The sequence below is a fragment of the Hyla sarda genome, chromosome 1, assembly GCF_029499605.1.
Source record: "Hyla sarda isolate aHylSar1 chromosome 1, aHylSar1.hap1, whole genome shotgun sequence".
In the NCBI taxonomy this organism is placed as follows: Eukaryota; Metazoa; Chordata; class Amphibia; order Anura; family Hylidae; genus Hyla; species Hyla sarda.
In genome coordinates, this window is record NC_079189.1 from 451,112,204 (window position 1) to 451,130,838 (window position 18,635).

At 46.0% G+C, this 18,635-nt stretch overlaps 1 protein-coding gene across 3 annotated transcripts in view; it reads right to left on the reverse strand.

Moving 5' to 3' along the window:
• The window catches only part of PIWIL1 (piwi like RNA-mediated gene silencing 1), a 394,474-nt gene that overhangs the window by 188,182 nt on the left and 187,657 nt on the right, over positions 1–18,635 (reverse strand). For all 3 annotated transcript variants that reach the window (XM_056533540.1, XM_056533559.1, XM_056533548.1), the window contains exon 11: positions 12,768–12,885. In XM_056533540.1, the coding sequence (XP_056389515.1) occupies positions 12,768–12,885 (118 nt within the window). The remainder of the gene's footprint in view (positions 1–12,767; positions 12,886–18,635) is intronic.

Below are 18,635 nucleotides of genomic sequence, written 5' to 3' on the forward strand. Positions count from 1 at the left end.
ACCGTCCCCCCCTTCTTCCTTCCCCCCCCCTCCTCCCTTCCCCCTTTCCCCCCCCCCCCTCCTCCCTTCCCCCTTTCCCCCCCTCCTCCCTCCCTTTTCCCCACACCTCCCTTCCTTTTATTGGGCTCTCCTACCCCTTTCCCAATCCATGTCCGCCTTTCCCTTCCTTTTCTCTTCCTTTCCTTCCTTCCCCCCCCTCTCCCCCCGCATATGTGCAATTTGAATTGTATATATTCTTGTGCCTTTCCCCGAGCGGGATTCGATGCTACTTAATCTTTTATTCGTCTGCTTTCTCCCAATGGCCTCTGGCTCCTCTTCTCCTTTCCCCCCCTTTTTTATGCCTTCCCAGCTGCCCTTGCCCTTCTTCCCTTAGCCATTCTTCATTCTACATCTCTCCCTCGTCTCTCTTATCTTCATCTCTGATACTTGGACTTTTTCCTTTCTCTACGGGCTCCCTCCTGGTCTGCCCTCGACTTACATTCTCTTCTGTACCTACCTCTGGGTTACTATCTATGCATATATTGTATAGGTCGATTTCTCTATTTTTGCATATGTAAGCAGGTTCTCCCCACTAGATGGAGCTGTTGCTCTTCTGATGCCTGATTGGCTTCAAGTATACATTGTTCTATGTTCTCTTTGGTTAACTGGTTATATAATTGTTAGGGGGATGTTGCTTTGTATATATACTCTACCTCTGATGCTATCTGGTGAATGTGTTCGGCCATTGATTGCTTATCTGTTGTGTGTCAGCAGACCCGTGCGTCCTTGTATTATCTTGTCTGGTGTGTGGCTGTTGTATGTGTATGCCCATGCAATGCTCTATTATGGCGAGTCTTAGAGTGATGTCATGGAACGTTAGGGGTGTGCGTACACCGTGCAAGCGTGCCCTGATATTTGCACATATTAGAAGACACCGCCCTCATATAGTTACTCTTCAGGAGACCCACTTAACGCCTGATAGAGCCCACCTTTTGTCTAGGCCTTGGGTCCAATGGTCTCATCATTCCTTCCATTCGTCCTATTCTAGAGGGGTTTCAATATTGGTTAGTAGATTGGTGAGATGGGATCCAGTCGCGGTCCGTAGGGATCCTCAGGGTCGTTACATCTTTGTGCATGCTTATTTGAACAATGTCCCGTATGTGTTTCTTTTCATCTATAATCCTCCCCCTGCCTCTATGGAAATATTGCATAAGGCTGTCACTTTTGCTGCTGCATATCCCTCAGCACGGGTCCTCTGTATGGGCGATTTTAATATGGTGTTAGACCCCACACTGGACCGTCATAGCGCTAGAGGTACTGTCCTGGCTACTGGCGGGGATTCCCTTTCCTCATTTCTGGGGGAGGTGGGGTGGGTGGACATATACCGTGAAAGGTTCCCACATACTAGACAGTACTCATGTCACACATGCGCTGTCCAGAATCGACCTGGCGTGTGGTAACTCGCTACTTATGTCTCAGGTCACCGCGATCTCCTACGAGCCGCGTGCTATATCTGACCATTCTCCCTTATTGCTTGATGTCTCCATGGTCGGTTCTGGCACACCGCGTAGATGGAAGATCCACCCCTTTTGGTTGGATCAGATTGGCCCTAATGATAGAATCCCTGATCAACTTCAGGTATTTCTTGAGGCTAATACCCCCGAGGGGTCCCCGGCACTGGTGTGGGAAACGTTGAAAGCCTATCTGAGGGGGTGCTTACGCTCTACTATTTCATTTATCAAGAGATCTACAGTTAGGAGGGAGGAGGAATTGGCTCAGAGTTGTGCACAATTGGAGGCTCGTTATGTGGCGGACCCGTCGGAGGCTAATGAGATCTTGTGGCTACGGGAGGGGCGACAATATATGTTGCACCTCCACGAAAAGGCCAATAGGAAATTATTCTTCACCAAACAGTTTTATTTTGAGCACGGGAACCAATCTAGTAAGTTACTGGCTCATATAGTCAGACAAAACTCCTCTGTTGCTCCTATTCTTAAACTCCGGGCCTCGGATGGGTCCGTCATGTTGGGTAATGATGAGCTGTTACAATGTTTCTCTACGTTTTATTCTACTTTATATACTTCGCAGGTGCAGTATGGTGTTGCTGAGTTGGCTGCCTACCTGGACGGCATTGATTTTCCTAAATTATCGGCTGAAGATAGGGACTTTTTAGATGCTCCTCTCACTTTATTGGAGCTGCAAGAAGCTTTGGCAGACATGGCCAGGGGTAAGTCTCCGGGCCCTGACGGCCTCCCTTTGGAGGTTTACTTGAAGTACAGTGACGTACTCCTCCCTCCTCTGCTAGCTATGTATGACAGAGCCTTTACTGATGGGGTCCTGCCTGATTCCTTATATGAGGCGACGATTGTTGTCCTCCTAAAGCCTGATAAAGACCCTATGGAGTGCGGTTCCTACAGGCCTATCTCCTTATTGAACCTTGATTATAAACTACTAACTAAAGCCCTGGCCAACAGACTGAATCGGGTTGTATTGTCGCTTGTGCATCATGATCAATCCGGTTTTATGCCAGGCAAATCCACTTCGGATAATATCCGTCGTGTCCAAACTGCCGTCCAGGTGGGTGGTGCTATGGGAGGGGACTGGGCCGTGGCGTCACTTGATGCAGCTAAGGCCTTTGACTCGATTGAGTGGGGATACCTCTTAGAAGTGCTTTGTAGGTTTGGCTTTGGCCACAATTTTAGGTCCTGGGTCTCCCTCCTCTACAGGTGTCCGCGGGCCCAGGTCCTGGTGAATGGTGTGTGTTCTCCCCTATTTCACCTAGGTCGTGGTACGCGTCAGGGGTGCCCCCTGTCCCCGCTTCTGTTTGCGGTGGCGGTGGAGCCCCTTGCTTTGCGTATACGTCAGGATCCTGGTTTCCGGGGCATGTCTGTGGGAGGTAGGGAGGACCGCATAGGCCTTTATGCCGATGACATGGTTCTCTTTGTGTCTGACCCCACTACAATGATCCCCTATGCGATCGACCTAATGGATCGTTTCGGATTTTTTTCGGGACTGTTCATTAATTGGTCCAAATCGGCGGTCATGCCTCTACTGCCTAGAGCGTGGCCCCCGACGTTGGGTGGTCTCCCGGTTGTCACTACATTTAAATATTTGGGGGTGTATATCAATAGGGATCCCATGCTGGATCTTGAGGTCAATGTTCTCTCCCTCCTGCCCTACATTAAATCTAAGTTTAGGATATGGGCCCAGCTGCCACTGTCCGTCTCTGGACGTATTAATCTTATCAAACTTATTATTCTCCCCAAATGCTTGTATACCCTAGAACATGCTTCTGTTCCTGTCCCTAAATCCTTTTTTGATTCTGTACATTCCCTTCTGTCTCCGTTTATTTGGGGACCTAGCAGACCTAAGATTAGTCTCACCACTCTCCAGCGTCCCAAGCTGGAGGCGGGTATGTCCCTTCCTGATTTTTATTTGTATTACCTGGCGGGGCAGTTGAGATATATTAGACATTGGGTTCTGGGAGACTCCATGCCCGACTCTGAACAATGCCTGGATAGGTTCGTCCCCTCAGTGTCTCCCCGGATGCTCTTAGAAAGCCCTACTCTAGGGGGTCGTGCTTACCTACCTTCACATAAGCTGGCTGTAAAAGTGTGGCGGGCCGCTAAGTCAATATATGGATATGCTGATATCCCGTCTGATACCCCTCTATGGCACAACCCCTTTCTCATCCATGTGGGTGAGACTCTAGACTCTGTTTTTTGGATGAATGCTGGTGTGCTCACTCTGGGCGATGTGTATAGGGATAATGTTTTGTGTTCCTTCGAGCAATTGCAATCAGAATATGATTTACCCCGACACTGCTTCTTTAAATACCTACAGCTCCGTCATGCATTGTCAACACAGTTCCCTGCTGGACGTGCACCCATATCGACATTCCCTCTTATTGGTGTTTTAAAATCGCAGGGTCCTAGGGGACTGGTGTCCATCCTATATACGCACCTCATTCAGGCCAAGAACTCCCGTTCCCGGTTGCCGGCTGTCCGACACTGGGAATCTCATATTCCCAATTTGACTAAAGATGATTGGGAGGAGATGCTTTCCTCACATATGGTGGTATCTCCTTCTGCTAATAATAAACTGATTCAATTAAATATTATACATTATAGTTACATCACCCCCGTTCGTTTGCATAGAATGGGTCGTTCTGACTCGGACGCCTGCCATAGATGTGGTGCGGCTAAAGCTGATTTCTGGCATCTTATCTGGGCTTGCCCTGATATAAGATCCTTCTGGCAGGATGTCCTTGGTCTTCTTGCCACAATTATCCAACCTTCCCCGGGGTGTGACCCTCTGATTTGTTTATTTGGAGTTCTGGATGAGGAAGTGTGGCCACATTACGTGCGCACTTTACTGCGAGAATCCTTATTTTTTGCTAGGAAGGCGATTGCCCTCAAATGGATGGACCCCGGCCCGCCTTCCCTGTCTCAGTGGAAAGCTTTGGTTAATGCTATGATACCCTTCTCCCGTCTTGTTTATAAGAATAGAAAATGCCCTGGTAAATTTCTTTCTGTGTGGGGTCCCTGGTGCTCCTCACCATTGACCCAATGTTCATACTCTGCATCCCCTGAGGGGACTTAAGGTCATGACTGCCCTTCCCTTTCTAGATGTGGTTGTATGTACCCCTCTGATTTATGTGTGTTAAGATGTTGTGCTGGATGTGTGTGTTCCCTCCCCTCTGTGGACGCGTGGGTCTGCTTTAACATTAACATTAGAAACGCTATGCTTGGCACTCGTGACTAGATGTGGCGATATCTGCTGAATTCTACACTACGGCCTCTATTCAATATTATTTTGCCGATTTTATATTACATACCATCCCCCTTTTCTTTTCTTTTCCTTTTTTTCGTTCACCTTGTTCACCCTCTTTTTGTGTTAAGGTTTCTCAACTGGTTGTTCTTGGTTTCCCTCAGATTGTGCCCTCACTGCACTGATTACTGCCGGATCTTTATATGATATTATGTCGTTTACATCCTGCTTACTTGTATATGTTCTCAGTGCCTTTTTTTAATTGTGTATTCCGCTTTATACCATTTTGCTCTGTGAGGCGATTTGTCTGATGTTTGTTTAATCTTCAATAAAACGTATTTAAAAAAAAAAAATTGGTCTGGTCCTTAAGGCCAAAATGGGCCTGGTCCTTAAGGGGTTAAAATAATTTTTCCTTGCTTGCAGCCCAGACTACAACTCCCAGAAGAAGTCAGTGCAGCTCAGTATTATGGCTGCCAGCCAATTGCTTTCATTATCTGTGTGCATGCTGTGTTGTCAGCAGCACACACTGTTACATGTCTTTTCTTTTAAACAATCATTCCTCGTAGCAATAAATTATGCTATGATCTGAATGGCAGCAGTCAGTGATATCCCCTTTGGATAGGGGATAAGATGTCTAGGTGCGGAGTACCCCTTTAAGCTAACAATCGAGTTTACAAGTTTTTATAGCCTTAGCTGAATGGCAGCAGTTTTTCCAATGGTTTACAGCTTCAGTCTTGAACTATTGACCCTCCATTCCATTCACTTATAAAAGTGTCTCTAGTCCTGCAAAAAACATATTTCCTTAAAGGGGTACTCTGGTGAAAACCTTTTTTCTTTTAAATCAACTGGTGGCAGAAAGTTAAACATATTTGTAAATTACTTATATTAAAAAATCTTAATCTGTCCTGTACTTATTAGCTGCTTAATACTACAGAGGAAATTATTTTCTTTTTGGAATGCTCTCTAATGACATCACGAGCACAGTTCTCTCTGCTGACGTTATTATAATAATAACGCTTTATTTATTGTTGTCCTTAGTGGGATTTGAACCCAAGTACCCAGCACTGCAAGGCAGCAATGCTAACCACTGAGCCACCATGCTGCCCTTAGCATACATCTGCTATGCATGGTTGCTAAAATGGACAGAGATGTCAGCAGAGAGCACTGTGCTTGTGATGTCATCAGTGTTTCAAAAAGAAAGGAATTTCCTCTGTAGCATTCAGCAGCTAATAAGTACTGGAAGGATTATGATTTTTTTAATAGAAGTAATTTACAAATATGTTTAACAGTTGATTTAAAAGAAAAAAGGTTTTCACCGGAGTACCCCTTTAACCCCTTATCAGTGAGAGGCTAGGTTACCCATGGGTTCCCTGTAACAGCAGAACACAACACTATGGAAAGTATAAGTATTGCCGCTCCTAATTGTGCGTTGTGTGCCATATGGTAAAGCACATGAAAAGCATGCTTCTTCACGGTCACTTAAAGGAGTAGTCCAGTGGTGACTCAGTGGTGAACAACTTATCCCCTATCTTAAGGATAGGGGATACGTTGCAGATCGTGGGGGGTCTGACTGCTGGGGCCCCCCCCCCCGCGATCTCCTGTACAGAGCCGCGACAGCCCGCGGGAAGGGGGCGTGTCGACCTCCGCACGAAGCGGCGGCCGACACGCCCCCTCAATACAACTATATGGCAGAGCCGAAGCGCTGCCTTCGGCAATCTCCGGCTCTGCCATTGAGATTCGTGCGGGGGTCGACACCCGCTATCTGGCCGGAGAGCCGGGGCCCTGTACAGAGAGATCGCAGGGGGCCCCAGCGGTCGGACTACCCGAAATCTCAAACTTATCCCCTTTCCTTAGGATAGGGGATAGGTTTTTCACCACTGGACTACCCCTTTAACGTGTTCGTTTTGCGGTTACGTGAGGCACTGCATGCATTGGTCTTTATTCTTGAGGTAGAGAAGTCATTAATTATAACTTTTTGTGAATTGGGACATTTAAACCTTTTTTTTTTTTTTTTTTCCGTCCGACTCCTTGACTCCGACTCCACAGCCCTGATACTACCTAAAGTGTGATTTTGATGCTACTACTGTCTAAAGGTGGCAACTGCTGCTTAAACTATCTAAAGGGGCTGCTGATGCTTCTACTGCCTAAAAAAGGAGCTGCTGCTACTACTGCCTAAAGGAGGATGCTGCTGCTACTACTGTCTAAAGGAGGATGCTGCTGCTACTGTCTAAAGGGGGCTGCTGCTTCTAATGCCTAAAGGGGGCTTCTGCTGCTTCTACTGCCAAAAGGGGGATAATGCTGCTTCTACTGATTAATTGGGCTGCTGCTTCTACTGCCTAAGGGGGTTGCCGCTGCTACTGTCTAAAGGGGACTGCTGCTGCTCCTACTATTGTCTAAAGGTGGCTACTATACCACCTAATGGGGCTGCAACAGCTACCCAAAGGGAGCTGCTACTACTATGACTCATAGAGGGCTGTAAATACCACTACCTAAAGGGGGGGGGGGGGGAGCTGCTCTTGCTACTACCTAAAGGGGGCTTCTTCTGCCTAAAGGGGGTTACTGCTGCTTCTGCTGCATAAAGGGGGTTGCTACTGCCTAAAGGGGGCTGCTGCTTCTACTGCCTAACTGGGGCTGATGCTATTTCTATAACCCAAAAGGGGCTCCTCCTACTATTGTTTAAAGGGGCTACTATATCTACCATCTTCTACTGCCTAAAGGGGGCTGCTGCTGCTTCTATTGCCTAAAGGGGGCACCTACTACTGTCTAAAGAGGGCTACTATATCTATCACCTAAATGGGTGCGCTACTGGTACTTTACCTGTTGGAGGTGGGCGGCTGCAACTATAAACTGAGGGCTACTATTTAAAGGTGGACCCACCTACAGGGAGTAACCACTACTTATAAAGGGGTGCTATTGCCAATAAATAGGGAATAAATAAGAGAAAAAATAAAGGGAATAAATAGCTTCATGCGGACCTACCTACAGGTGGCAGCTACTTACTTTGTACACCTGTGTAAAGGGGGAAACAATGTAATGGGACCAAGGGGATATTATAACTGTTTGGAGCACTAAAGGAGCTGGAAAAGTGCAAATCCTAAAATGTTTGTCTGAAAGCTTCTGCGGAGACGCGTTGTAACTTGAAGAAATAATCATGACGGTTTGGGCTGGATTACTGGCCGAAAAATCAGGACTCCTGGTGGGGGTGTTACTAATGGCACCCACTCCGCCCCTATTCTGGAGGGGTGCTGGGATTAGGGCCTCAGGACAAGCGGTGGTGGTGGTGGCGATAAGGTGCTTCAGGGAGCACAGCAGCAGGAGGTAAGGCTGTCTCCTGTTGTTGCTTAGCAACAACTTCCAGCATGCACAAAAGGGCACGCTGGGAGATGTTGTTATGCAACAGCAGAAAGCACAACTACAACTCCCAGCATGGCCTTTGGTAATTTGTGCATGCTTGGAGTTGTAGTTATGCAACAGCTGTAGGCTTTTTCTATGAAAAAGTGTACATCCAGCTGTTGCATAACTACAACCCCATGCATGTATGGACAGCCAAGGGGCATGCTGGGAGTTGTTGTAGTGTGCCTCAGCTATTGCATAACTACAAGTCCCAGCATGCCCTTCGGCTGCTGAGTTGTACTTTGAAACAGTTTAACTAACTCAGTGTTTCGCAACCAGTGCGCCTCCAGCTGTTGCAAACTACAACTCTCAGCATGCACTGTTAGACCGTACATGCTGGGAGTGGTAGTTTTGCAACAGGTGGAGACACTGGTTGCTAAAAAAAAAAAACTGAGTTAAGTAACAAACTCTGTGTTTTGCAACCAGTGTGCCTCCAGATGTTGCATAACTACAACTCCCAGCATGCACGGACAACCAAAGGGCATGCTGGGAGTTGTAGTTTTGCAACAGCTGGAGTTTTACCCTGTACATTCACATGGGCGGGGGTTTACAGGGAGTTTCTCGCTGCAAGTTTGAGATGCAGCAAGTTTCCCGCTGCAGATCAAACTCCCAGCGGGAAACTCCGCCCACGTGAATGTACCCTAAAAACACTACACTACACAAAATAAAAAGTAAAACACTGCATATACACAAACCTCAACACAGTTACAACCCCAACCGCAATAAAAAAAGAAAAACGACTCGTACGGCTCTGTTTCCAAAATGGAGCCCCCAGCTATTGCAAAACATCCAGTTTTGCTGGAGAGCCTCTGATTGTCCAGGCATGCTGGGAGTTTTGCAACAGCTGGATGCACCCTGTTTAGGAAACACTGTCATAGGGTAATTTTGGTATCGGAGGCAAGTGTAATTCTTGCATTCTGGTCCGTCCCTATGCAAATCCCTAATTTAGGCCTCAAATGCGCACTAGTATTTCAACCTAATAGTTTAGTGACACATATGGAGTATTTCCGTCCTCGGGAGAAACGGCTTAACACATTTTGATGGGCTTCTTCTCCTTTTACGCCTTATAAATAGGTAAAGTTGGGGTCTACATCAGCATGTTATTGTAAAAAACATTAAAAAAAGTTACACTAACATGCTGGTGTTGCCACATACTTTTCATTTTCAGAAGAGGTAAAAGGAAAAGAAGACCACTTAAGACCCCTAAAATTTGTAATTCATATGTGGATGCAAAATGCTCTGCGGGCGCACAATAACGCTCAGGAGTGAAAGCACATCATGTACATTTGAGGTGATTTGCACACAAAAAAAAACAAAAAACACCCACGTGACCACATTTTGGAAACCACACCCCTCACTGAAAATAACAAGGGGTACAGTGAGCCTTAACACCCCACAGGTGTTTGACGAATTTTCGTTACAGTTGGACGTGAAAAGGAAAAATTTGTGTGTGTCCCCCCCCCCCCCCTAGATGTTACCCCATTTTTTTTTTTTTTTTCACAAGGGGTAATAGAAAAAAAGCCCCCCAAAATTTGTAACATATTTTTTTGTGAGTATTGAAATACCCCATATGCAGATGTAAAGTGCTCTTCGGGCACACTACAGGGAGCACCAATGAGTTTTTACAGAGAGAATTTGGCTGGAAATGAAGGCCATGTGCATTTACAAAGCCCCCATTGTGCCAGAACAGTGGACCCCCCCCAAGGTGACCCCATTTTGGAAACCACACCCCTCATGGAATGTAACAAGGGGTGCAGTGAGCATTTATGCCCCACAGGTGTCTGACAGATTTATTGAACAGCTGTCCATGAAAATGAAAAATTTTATTTTTCATTTGCACAGCCCAATGTTCCAAAGGTCTGTCAAACACCAGTGAAGTGTAAATGCTCACTGCACCCATTGATACATTCCGTGAGGGGTGTAGTTTCCGAAATAAGGTCACATGTGGGGGGTCCACTGTTCTAGCAAAATGGTGGCTTTGTAAACGTGCATGAACCCCCGACTTCCATTCCAAACAAATTCTCTCTCCAAAAGCTCAATGGCGCTCTTTCTCTTCTGAGCCCTGCAGTGCGCCTGCAGAGCACTTTACATCCACATGTGGGATATATCCACACTCAGAAGAAATGGGGTTACAAATTTAGGGGGGCATTTTCTCCTATTACCTTCTATTACCCATTACTATCTTGTAAAAATAGTAAATTTGGGGGGAAAAATGCATTTTGGTTAAACATTTTTTATTTTTTCTATTTACACATCAAACTTTAAAACGAAAAGTTGTCAAACACCTGTGGGGAATTAAGGCTCACTGTACACCTTGTTATGTGCCTTGATGGGTGTTCCTAAATGTGAGATGCCCCCCAAAAACCATTTCAGCAAAATCACTCTCCAAAATCCCATTGTTACTCCTTCCCTTCTGAGCCTTTTAGTGCACACACAGAGCACTTTACTTCCAAATATGACGTATTTCCTTACTCGGGAGAAATTGGATTACAAATTTTGGGGGGCTTTTTTTTCCTCCTTTTACCCCCCGTGTCTACAGGAACATACCAGTGTAAAAAAATCAAGATTTTGAATTTTCTCCTTCATTTTGCCGCTATTCCTGTGAAACACCTAAAGGGTTAACAAACTTTCTGAATGTCATTTTGAATACTTTGAGGGGTGCAGTTTTTATAACGGGGTCATTTATGGGGTATTTTTTATATGATGGCCCTCAAATCCGCTTCAAGCTAAAACTGGTCCCTAAAAAAATTCAGATTTTTAAAATTTGAAAATTGCTGCTAAACTGCATCATAAAGTTGACATGTTTTTAATTTTGGAAGACATCAGATAGCTTTAAACATGAAGTAGACATATTGTATATGTGAATCAATATATAATTTATTTGGTATGTCCATTTTCCTTACAAGTAGAGAGCTTCGAAAAATGCATAATTTTCACATTTTTAATGACATTTTTTAATTGTTCACCAAGAATTTATGCTAGTATCGACGCAAAATTAACACTATGTTAAAGTAGAATATGTCATGAAAAAAACAATCTCTGAATCAAATTCATAAGTAAAAGCATCCCAGAGTTATTAATGCTTCAAGTGGCAGTGGTCAGATCACTACTTTAATGGGTGCAGTTTATAAAATGGGTGATTTATGGGGGTATCTAACATACAGGCTGCTCAATTCCACTTCAGACCTGAACTGGGCCGGAAAAATCCGATTTTGAAATTTTCATGAAAATCTGAACAATTACTGCTAAACTTTCTAACAAACCTTCTAACATTCTAAAAATGTAAAAGAAGGTTTATCAAATGATGGGAACATAAAGTAGATATATTGCAGATGTGAACTAATTATTAATCTGGTGTGGCATGACTAATTTGTTGTATGAGCAGAAAATGTACAATCTAGAAAAATGGGGGGGGGGGGGAATTAGCTAATTGTTGGATTTTTTTATTTTTTTTATTTTTTTACAAAAAAAAGCTAAATATATCAAAATTTACCACTAATGTAAAGTACAATATGTCACTAAAAACATTCTAAGAATCGCTTTCATAAGTAAAAGCATCCAGTTATTACCAAATAAGTGGACACGTCAGATTTTGAAAATTTGCCTTGGTCATTAAGGTCAAAAAAGGCTAAGGGGTAAAGGGGTTAAACACATAGGGGGAGATTTAATAAAACCTGTGTAGAGAAAGAGCAGTGCAGTTGCCCATAGCAACCAGATTGCTTATTTAATAGTTTCAGAGGCCTTTTTAACACTGTAATGAGCTATCAAATTGGTGGCGATAGGCAACTGCACCACTCTTCCCCTACACAGCAATTGTTAAATCTCCCACATACATTTTAGCTAAAGCTTTATTCACACCTGAAGCTCCAATGTAAGCCATGAAGGTAGCACCAGACCCATCAAGAAATGGACATGAACTGTGCCTGATGGACTCCATTGACTTAAAATGGGTTATTTTGCTAGATCTGTCAGATTTGACAGGAAAAGCATAGCAAGCTGTACTATTCTTAAAGGGGTACTCCGCCCCTAGACATCTTATTCACTATCCAAGGATAGGGAATAAGATGTCTGATGGCAGGGGTCCCGCTGCTGGGGACGCCCGCAATCTCTCCTGCAGCCCCCGAGTCATCAGCTCTCCGGAGCTAGGGTTGCTCTGCCCCCTAATGACATCACATCCCACCCCCTTAATGCATGTCTGTGGGAGGGGGCGTGGCTGTTACCACGTCCCCTCCCATAGACTTGTATTAAGGGGGCGGGGTGTGACATCATGAGGGGGCGGAACCATGACATCACAAACTGACGACCCCCATCATCAGCCACGGAACAAACATAGCTCCGGAGAGCTGATGACTCTGGGGGCTGCAGGAGAGATCGCGGGGGTCCCCAGCAGTGGGACCCCTGAAATCAGACATCTTATCTCCTATCCTTGGATAGGGGATAAGATGTCTAGGGGCGGAGTACCCCTTTAATGTCAAAATGATATACAACACAACCCATAATAAGTCAATGGAGTCCTTCGTGTATAGTTTATGTCTGATCTTCAGTCATGGCTTCTGTTTTATTGTAAGCTATGACAATGGTGTGTACAAAAATAGAGTGTTTAAACAAAAACAAAAAAGACCTACTTGTGAATATACTGCAAAAATCGTCCTACTTGACCTTCTCTCTGTTCTGGTGCTAGCCTTGTGTGAGTTGCTAGATCTTTCATTACATTGAAATCACTTCTCATTCTGTCAGTTAACCCTGAAACAATGAAATAAACACGCCTTTCACTAAGGAACACACAAAAAGATTTGAATATTATAAAACTAAAAACTAGCAGTTTATATCCTAATCTCTTACGGGGGTGGGGGAGGAGAGACATTTATCATTGTTTGCTTTGGTAAGCAAGTTCAGTAGGCATTTTTTTCTTGCTTTGGTTTTAGTTATGTATGGTATATTTATCATACTATCACAAGGGGTTGATAAATTTGGCTTAAATCAACAAAAAACAATAAATTACTTTAGAATGCAATTTTTATAGGATACATAAGCAAAAACCAATAAATACTTCAGAACACCACTGGGAAACACAACCTCCTCTTCTATGTGTTCATTAAAAGTTTTTACTAATTCCCCCCCCCCCCCCCCCCCCCCCCCTAAATGTACTAAACTATTCCTTGGTGTTTTTTTTTTTCTTCTTCTCATTTCAGATCAGTGTAAGCAGAGGAATTCTTTGTCTTCAGTGGACTACGATGACCAGTATTTTTTTTATTTATTTTTATAAAATGTTTAACACCTTAACAACCATGGATGTGCATACATGTCCAGGCATGTTGCACGTTCCCGCACCAGGACGAGCACACGTCCATGGTTCTCGTGGGTGCTGCCCTGTGCACCCACAAGATCGCGGCAGGGACTCCGCTGTAACACACAGCCGGGACCCTGCCGGGACCAAAGTAAACTTCTGTCCCGGCAGTTTAACCCTTACAGCCGTGGTCGAATGTGACCGTGGGCTGTAAGTGTTTTGACAGAGGGAGGGAGCTCCCTCTGTCCCTACTGCAGCATTATCACAGGGTGCTGTGTGTGATCCCAAGCGGGCGGGGGCCTACCGCACTGCCGGGACAGAAGTAAACTTCGGTCCCAGCAGTTTAACCAGTTAAGGACCAAGGACGTCATCGCACCCTGGGCTTTAAGGACCAAGGACGTTCCAGAATGTCCTGGTGTTTCTCCGGTCTCTGCCGCGCGCAGGGCAGAGATCGGAAGCGGATCCCTGCTGAAATCCTTCAGCAGGGATCCAGGGCAAACGCCGAGGGGGGCCATGTAGGCCCCCATGTCGGCGATCGCCGCAAATGGCCGGCGAAGCGATTTGCAGCGATACCGGGCTGATCGGGTCTCTGGGACCCGACCGCCCGGTAATTTTGCATGATCCCGGTTGTCACAGACTGCCGGGACCATGCTGGAGTATAGGAGCGAGGTGGCAAGCCTGCCACCTCCTCCTATCTCCTGCGATTCCTCGGTTAGCTAACCAACCAATCGCAAGGGGGGGGGGGGGGGGGGGGGGGGGGGGCGGCGGTTACTTCCTCCCGCCCTGCCCGGCCCCTGGAAGTCTGGAGAGAACGGGAGGAAGACCGGCGGGGGACGGGGGAGTGCTGGGGCCCGTCCCAGGTACTTACCTTTTCCCTGAAGACCCGGATCCCGGCGATGAAGACGACGGCGGCGGCGACAGGTGAGTTCCTCTTCAGCCGCGGTCGGGTCCTTTACAGCAATGCACGTCGCCGTAAAGCGACATGCATTGCTGTAATGGGACCCTGTATACAACTCCCAGCATGCCCAGACAGCCCTTGGCGTCTGGGCATGCTGGGAGTTGCAGTTTTGCAACATCTTGATGTCCACAGTTTGGAGACCACTGTGCCCTTCCAGATGTTGCAAAACTACACATCCTCAGCATACCCTTACTGTCCAGGCATGCTGGGAGTTGTAGTTCTGTAACATCTGGCCCTTCAGATGTTGCAGAACTACAACTCCCAGCATGCCTGGACAGTTTTGGCATACTGGGAGTTGTAGTTTTGCAACATATGGAGGGCTACAGCTTGGACATCACTACACAATGGTCCCCAAACTGTTCTCCTCCAGCTGTTGCGTAACCACTACTCCCAATATGCCCTTCGGCTGTCTGGGCATGCTGGGAGTTGTGGTTTTGCAACAACTGGAGGCACACTGGTTGGGAAACATTGTCTGTTTCTTAACTCAGTGTTTCCCAACCCGTATGCCTCCAGCTGTTGCAAAACAATAACTACCAGCATGCACTGATAGACCGTGCATGCTGGGAGTTGTAGTTTTGCAACAGCTGGAGGTTCCCCCCCCCCCCCCTGTGAATGTACAGGGTACATTCATATGGGCAGGGGTTTACAGTGAGTATCAGGCTGCAAGTTTGCGATGCAGCTAATTTTGCGCGGCAGCTCAAACTCGCAGCGGGAAACTCGCTGTATGTAATCCCCCACCCGTGTGACTGTACCCTAAAAACACTACACTAACACAAAATAAAATAAAAATTAAAAAAAACACTACATATACACATACCCCTACACAGCCCCCCTCCCCTCCACAATAAAAATGAAAAACGTCTGGTACAGCACTGTTTCCAAAATAGAGCCTCCAGCTGTTGCAAAACAACAACTCCCAGTATTGCTGGACAGCCGTTGACTGTCCAAGTATGCTGGGAGTTTTGCAACAGCTGGAGGCACCCTGTTTGGGAATCAATGGTGTAGAATACCCCTATGTCCACATCTATGCAAATCCCTAATTCAGGCCTCAAATGCACATGGCGCTCTCACTTCGGAGCCCTGTCGTATTTCAAGGCAACAGTTTAGGGCCACATATGGGGTATCGCCGTACTCGGGAGAAATTGCCTTACATATTTTGAGGGGCTTTTTCTCCTTTCATCCCTTATGAAAAGGTGAAGTTGGGGTCTACACCAGCATGTTAGTGTAAAAAAATAAATTTTTACAATAACTTGCTGGTGTTGCCCTAAACTTTTCATTTTGACAAGAGGTAAAAGGGAAATAAGCCCCCCAAAATTTGTAATGCAATTTCTCCCGACTACGAGATACCCCATATGTGGGCGCAAAGTGCTCTCGGGGCACACAACAAGGCCCAGAAGGGAGAGTGCACCATGTACATTTGAGGTGATTTGCACAGGGGTGGCTGATTGTTACAGCGGTTTTGACAAACGCAAAAAAAAAACACATGTGACAACATTTCGGAAACTACACCCCTCAGGGAATGTAATGAGGGGTGCAGTGAGCATTTACACCCCACTGGTGTCTGACAGATCTTTGGAACAGTGGGCTGTACAAAATTTTTTATTTGCATAGCCCACTGTTCCAAAGATCTGACAGACACCAATGGGGGGTAAATGCTCACTGTACCCCTTGTTACGTTTCTCAAGGGGTCTAGTTTCCAAAATGGTATGCCATGTGGGGGTTATTTTGCTGTCCTGGCACCATAGGGGTTTCCTAAATGCGACATGTCCCCCCCATTTCAGCAAAGTTTGCAAATGTGACTCCTTCTCTTCTGAGCATTGTGGCGTCCCTGCAGTGCACTTGATGTCCACTTATGGGGTACCTCCATACTCAGAAGAGATGGGGTTACAAATTTCGGGAGGTCTTTTCTGCTATTAACCCTTGCAAAAATGTGAAATTCAGGGGGAAACACATTTTAGTGAAAACATTTTTTATTTTTTTTTACATATGCCAAAGTGGTGAAACCCCTGTGAGGTATTAAGCATTAATTTTTAACGTAAATTTGTTTTCCCTTAGTCCTAACAGCAGCACAAGTGGGGTGTTCTGCCCCTGTGAAGCTGGCAGTACGGTGGAATTTTTAATTCCGCCCAAGTAATTAAAGACTTAATTAGACCCCCATATAAGGCCTCCTCCCTTAGGCCACATTGCTTAATAACAAGTAAAACAAAACAATTTGGGCGGGAAAATTTGTGTGCTGCTGTTAGGACTAAGGGAAAACAAATTTACGTTAAAAATTAACGCTTCCCTTACGTCCTAACCAGCAGCACAAGTGGGGACTTAGCAAGTAACAACACACATAGGGAGGGACTACGGCAGAGTGGCACTTAGGATTGATTGCCCGAAGGCCAACTCTTCCGATCGTTTGGCATTAACCCTGTAATGACTAATAAACGTATTATGCGTGCTCCAGGAGGCAGCAGCGCAGACTTGTTCTAGAGGAACAGCTTTTCTTTCTGCAAAGGAAGTGGAGACTGCCCTAGTGGAATGGGCAGTGACAAAGGCAGGAGGAGCTAACTCCTGGGCTACAAAAGCCTCCCGGATTGCCTCTTTAATCCATCTACTCAGAGAGGGTTTAGAGGCTTTAAGACCTTTGTTCTTCACAGAAAAGGAAACAAGAAGGTGCTCCGATCTTCTAAATTCTCCAGTTCTTGAGATGTAAATTCTGAGGATTCTTGAAATGTCCAGAGTATGGTCAGCAGCTTCCTCGGGAGAGGATGGATTAGGACACAGAACTGGAAGGGATATAGCTTGATTGATGTTGGAGAACGTCGGGACCTTAGGAACAAAAGTGGGCAAAAATCTCAACAGGACTCTATCCTGGAGAAAAAGCGTATAAGGCTCGAAAGCCGAAAGGGCCTGAAGCTCGCCAATCCTTTTGGCTGAGGTTATGGCCAATAAGAAGGTCACTTTAAGGGACAAATACCTAAAGTCGACTTCTTCCAGAGGTTCAAAGGGGTGTGAGCATAACCCCTTAAGAACAATAGTCAAATCCCATTTGGGAATGGGTCTGAGAACTGTGGGTTTAAGTCTTTCAGCTCCCTTAAGGAATCTTCTGATTAGGGATTCTTGTGATAAAGATCTGCCTAAAAAGGCAGAGAGCGCTGAAATTTGAACCCTCAAAGTGGATGGGCTAAGACCCTTGTCAAGGCAATCCTGAAGGAAACGTAAAATTGCAGAAAGAGGAGGATCTGAGGTTACTACCTCTTTCGTAGCACACCATCGAAGGAAAATCTTCTTTATCCTAGAATAGACCTTGTTTGTAGACTCTGCTCTAGAGTGTGCAATAGTTCTCAAGACCTCAGCAGGAAGCCCACTACTTAGTAGGGTCCTGTCAATCTCCAGGCTGTCAGATTGAGTCTCCTCAGATCTAGGCAGGAGCCTGAGTTGTGAGACGCAAGGTTCTGCACGTGGGGAAGCCTCCAATAACACCCCTGACTCATCCTCATGAGTTGGGTGAACCAGGACCTCTTGGGCCAGAATGGTATGATGGCAACCACTGAGGTCTGGTCTTGCCTGACTTTCATCAATACCTTTGGTATCATGGAAAGTGGAGGGAATATGTAGGCCAGCCTGAACCTCCATGGAATGGACAGAGCGTCTATCGCCACTGGATTGTCCTCTTTGTAAAGAGAGCAAAACTTGTTCACCTTGGCTTTCAGACGAGTTGCCATGAGATCTATCTCTGGCATACCCCACCTTAGGGTTATCTTCTTGAAGATGTCTTCGTTCAGGGACCATTCCCCTTGGACCGGAAGCCCGCGACTTAGACGATCTGCCACTATGTTGAGATCCCCCTTGATGTGGACTGCAGAAAGGTGGGTTAGATTGAGCTCTGCCCAAGAAAGAATTAGTCCGGTCTCCTTGAGGAGCACTTGGGACTTTGTGCCACCCTGTCTGTTGATGTAAGCCACCACAGTGGTGTTGTCTGACCGAACTCTTATCGCTTTCCCTAGAATAAGGGGTGCGAAATGGAGAAGAGCTAGACGAACTGCTCTCAGTTCTCTCCTGTTGGAGGAGAGAAGTCTCTCCTGAGGGTTCCAAGTACCCTGTACTGGATTTTCGTCCAGATGGGCTCCCCAGCCCAGAAGGGAGGCGTCCGTGGTTAAAGTGATCCACTGAGGTTGAATCAAGGACTTCCCATCTGTCAGATTCGTCCACCATCTGAGAGATGCACGGACCTCGGTCGACAGGTTGCACTTTTTGTCCAAC